Genomic DNA, 4,633 nt, shown 5'->3' on the forward strand with positions numbered 1-4,633 from the left:
CTCACCGCACATGCTTTTATAGCTTCCTGGTCATTACGTCACCCGCCCGTGACGTCTCGCCCATCTATTGGTCTGATTACACACGAGGTTCAGAGCCCATCACGCTGATGGGCGTTCCCCTAGCGTTTCTGACGCAGCTCGAGTTCCTGAAGAGGATCAACCTTTCCCAACCAACTAACCTTACCTAAATAACCACCAGTCAGGAATCAAAACAAACAAATTACCCAAAAAAGATCTTTAGCTGCCCATCCCCTCCCATGAAGCACTGTGAATGACATAATCAAGTCTCAAACGACTTATTTGTGTATATCTGTATATATTTTGGAATAAATTAAAAATATACTGTTTCTATATAGAAAATCAACATCTTTAAATGAGTAATATATATATATATATATATATATAATTTATGTCATTTGCAATGCTTGATGAGATGTAATGTTTCTTTCCCTCAGATTCACAGTCTTGTACCTTCATCTTTTTGTCTGGATTTCAAATACTTTATGTTTTTGCCTCAAATTAAAGTTTGTAATTACGGGATTCACCCCATAGCAGGTTAGTTTGGTTCATGGCTTAAAACTCTTTCTTGAAGACTTTTTAAAAATCCTTTTAAGAAAAATGAGTAAGGAAAACACTTGTGGAACCAAGATGACTAAAAAAGTGACCTCTACAAACATATGTGGAGTGGTATTTTGAACATAGGAGGAAAGAGGAGTGTATGTGGAGTGTAGCTCAAAAAGAACGTGGGGAAATTTTACAGCTGCAATTAATGGTCTGTCATACTTATATACATATATAATCCCCAAATGACTTGAGGAACTGGCATCACAGATCATAAATGTTCACTGGCAAACTCTCATCTGCTTTTCACTGTCTTTGTGAGGTTGTTTACGTACTATGGCTCTCTTGACAAACTCCTCCTGGCAGGCCTTTCCGTTCTCCTTCTTGCCCCCCCAGGCTTTCAGTGCGGAGGCTTGCAGGGCCCGGCCGTAAGAGAAGGTGAGGGCCCAGGGTTTGCTTAGGGGACACTGGTTAATGGTGCTCAGATTGATCGAGGCCTCCTCCTCGCTCTGGCCTCCGGACAGGAAGGTGATGCCTTTGGGAGCAGAAGATGGTAGAGGTTGGCATTTTGATCTTTGTATTGAAGTTTAAAATGTGCTAATTTATAAATGAGAAGCTATTTGGATTATAAATGATTAGTTTATAAATGATTAGTTTTTCCCTGTTTAAAAATGTTTTCCCTGTTTAATACTGTAAAGCTGCTTTTACACAATCTGCATTGTGCATTATTATTTTAAGTTGCTATTACTAATTGAAGCAGCATTTTATACCAGAATGTCAATACACAAATCACAGACCACTAAATCAAATCATAATTGAATCATGGCAATCCACAAATATTGTATTGCTGTCTAAGAGAATCAATGTCAGACTCGCCCAATATATACAGTGGGTACGGAAAGTATTCAGACCCCCTTAAATTTTTCACTCTTTGTTATATTGCAGCCATTTGCTAAAATCATTTAAGTTAATTTTTTTTCCCCATTAATGTACACACAGCACCCCATAAATTGAATCTGGCTGCAATATAACAAAGAGTGTGCTGTTTAAGGGGGTCAATATACGTCTCGCCCAATATATAGTCACATTCAATTCAATTTTTCAAGATATTTATATACCAAATACTAGCGTTGTGGGATTAGAGGTGATGATAATCACTGCATTCCATTCTGAAGGGCTCATCTCTAATCTCTCATTACTTTAAAGTGTTTACCCTGGTGTAGGGGACTACAAACTGCTCCTTCAAGCACACTTCTGCAGCATCTTACTGAGACAACTACAGAGGCGCTGTTTGTCCCACAATTAAACCTGTGCACTTCGACGTGGAAGGACCCTTCAACATAGCGGCCGTGATTGTTCTTATTGGGAAGTGCCCTTTGGAGACAGATTTGTCCCGCTTGGGACGCAGCGCAGGTGGAGCGACTCACCGGGAACGGCCGGCGGAACGGTGCGGCGCAGGGCGGTGACGGTGGACATGGCGATCTCCTGAGGAGAGTACTTGTGGGAGCAGGAGTGGCCAGCGGTCACCATGTTGGGTTTCAAAAGGGTTCCCTCCAGATACACATGGTGATCTGACAGAGCCTTGTACACAGCTGCCAGGACCTTCTCCGTCACATACTGGCATCTCTTCAGATCATGGTCACCATCAGGCAGGATCTCAGGCTCCACAATGGGCACGATGCCATGCTGGTGGAGTCAACAGTAACCAGTGTGAATTAATTGTGACACCTTGCCTATTTGAATGCTTTAAGTCTGTTTTCTGATAAGGTCACAGACAGCAGAGAAACAAACAAGAATTATAAGTGCAACAAAATGCAAATATAGCCATACAAAATATTTGCAAAAAACATTCAAATAATGAATGTTTATTCATGTTTATTGATTATTTCATAATTCATGTCATGTCAGTTATTTTGCATGTTTTTAAGCCTGTGCAGTTCAAGGTAATATTGATGACGTTCAATTTTGTATTTGTTGTAAAGCGTTTTTTGCACACAATGAGCTATTACAAGTAAATGTACATAAACAATTTTGGTATTCGTTGTTTTCACATAACATCATACCCTTGTAGGAACACCCACTTGGAGTGCAAAACAAGGTTTTCCTCTGCTGTCCACCAAGTATTTTTTACCAAGTTCGTACTAATATGCTAAATTATTGAAAGATCAAATTCAGTATGTCACCTTATTGATATACAGACAAGTAGATGGGCCCAGAATATGAACGCAACATGCTATATTGCACCTTTCCCATATTAAATTCCCATATTTAAACATTTAATGCTTAGTGTGGGTTAATACATTAAGCAAATTCAAGTATACAAATTCAGAATACACTTTGCTATAAAAACATTATATGCAACATGCAATTTAGCCTGTTGCGTTTATATTCTAAAGCTCTTCTGCATGCATCTTCAATAAGGTGTATATTGGATTTGATCTTTTTTAAACAGTTCCACTGTTTTTTTTGTCATTGAAATACTGCAGCGGGTGATGTATATGGATCACAAGTGGCCAAAACTTGCAGTTTGGTCACATAACTTTGTTTTTCTTCTTTAGAGGGATGATCTAAACATTCATGGCTTGAAACAGATGGAAAATGGACTGCACAGCTGCATGTTATGGATGTTTTGCGCACCAGTCGCGTGACTGAAAACTATGAGTTGTGTTCATAGAGTTATGTGTTATGTCGCAGGCTGTAAAGTGGCTCACCATCTGGCAGATGCTGGCATAGCGGGCGAGTACATTAGCATTCTCAATGATAGCCAGATGAGATGGAGTAGTGGGTGTGATCTTCAACACGCAGCGCCATTTAGCAAAGTCAGCGCCATCTTTTTTATACTGAGCGCAGCGCTCATACAGCCCATCCAGACCTGAGGTAGACACGTGTGAACATTTGTGAAAAGACAGAATAAAACTCATAAATGAAAGGATATGAAGAAAGGTCATCCATACCCTGTGTGGTCGTCTCTCCGTTGGTGCCAGCCAGAGGTACAACACCCTTGTCCACCTTGATTCCGACCACCATGCCTCTCTCCTTGATCAGCTGAGAGAAAGGCTTGCCATCATCAGTCTTCTGATAGAGCGTCTCATGGAAAAGGATGACTCCGCCGATGCAGGGCAGGATGTGGTCATCTGCGGTGAAAAGCAGCTGACGGTACAGCCTTCTGTTCTCTTCTGTGTTCTCGGCGTTAATGCTCTGGAAGCGCTTTGCGACGCTGCCTAAAATGACACACAGTAAAAAGAAAGCCAGAGAATAAGGACAGAATTCTCCATTTGCGTGAACTAGCATTTTGAAAGCCTATAAGTATTTAAGTGTTCAGGCCTGTGGACTCATCAGCTGCAAGAATTCCCTTTCCTGGCACGACGATGCTCTGAGCAATGTCGCTCAGCTCTTTCTTCTGATCGGGGCTCAGGAATGGATATGCGTGAGGCATCTTTACTGGAAGGAGGAAAGTGAAATCAGGAACAAAGCAGATGGTAGCCAAATAAATTAATGTGATAGGGGTGCAATACACTGATGTTATCAGATAATACTGTGGAACATACTAATGAAACATGAAGTACTAATTTCAGTGTCAGTAGTGTCATCAAAAAGATGGTTGTTTTCAAATAGGTTTCCTGAATACTTTCCCAATCGGTTGGCCACTGGTTGGTCAAACAGATAATTCTGCACCAAACTCTCTCCACTGGTTTAGTCAATGTTGGGCTGGAAAACTAGCCTGTCAAAGTACTGCAAGGATGACATGTTTTTGGAGGTGAACCCATATGTTTGCATCACCCTAGTTTGACAAAAAACATCCCATAAGCTTTTGGATTGCCAAGCACTGTGACCAACGAAAGTTTATGATTCTTACATGCTTTGTTCATCTTGATGATCTTCACAAAGTCTAAATACAATTGCCCGAAGTAAAAAGCTAAATTTAAGCTACAAACAAATGACACCATGTTTTCACGATTTCAGTGTCAATCTTTGTCTATTTCAGTCTTTATTTAAATTTCTACAAGTTGGAAATTTTAAGTTAAAGTAGTTTGTAGTAAAAGTCAGGGGCGCCGTAAGGGTGGTGGTTGGT

At 40.5% G+C, this 4,633-nt stretch overlaps 1 protein-coding gene across 3 annotated transcripts in view; it reads right to left on the reverse strand.

The window, feature by feature from the left end:
* LOC107754881 (fructose-bisphosphate aldolase A-like) overlaps positions 1 to 4,633 on the reverse strand; it is a 9,591-nt gene that overhangs the window by 1,145 nt on the left and 3,813 nt on the right. The window contains exons 1-6 of one of the 3 annotated variants that reach the window (XM_016571492.1): positions 4,110 to 4,292; positions 3,886 to 4,002; positions 3,516 to 3,782; positions 3,273 to 3,433; positions 1,989 to 2,247; positions 897 to 1,096 (exon numbers count right to left, since the gene is read on the reverse strand). In XM_016571492.1, the coding sequence (XP_016426978.1) occupies positions 897 to 1,096; positions 1,989 to 2,247; positions 3,273 to 3,433; positions 3,516 to 3,782; positions 3,886 to 3,997 (999 nt within the window). In that variant the 5' untranslated portion in view covers positions 3,998 to 4,002; positions 4,110 to 4,292. Of the gene's footprint in view, positions 1 to 896; positions 1,097 to 1,988; positions 2,248 to 3,272; positions 3,434 to 3,515; positions 3,783 to 3,885; positions 4,003 to 4,109; positions 4,293 to 4,633 lie in introns of those variants that run through there. The other 2 variants (XM_016571490.1, XM_016571491.1) reach the window with 2 other exon arrangements.

The sequence above is a fragment of the Sinocyclocheilus rhinocerous genome, unplaced genomic scaffold (assembly GCF_001515625.1).
Source record: "Sinocyclocheilus rhinocerous isolate Xijiao unplaced genomic scaffold, SAMN03320098_v1.1 scaffold2066, whole genome shotgun sequence".
Taxonomy (NCBI): Eukaryota; Metazoa; Chordata; class Actinopteri; order Cypriniformes; family Cyprinidae; genus Sinocyclocheilus; species Sinocyclocheilus rhinocerous.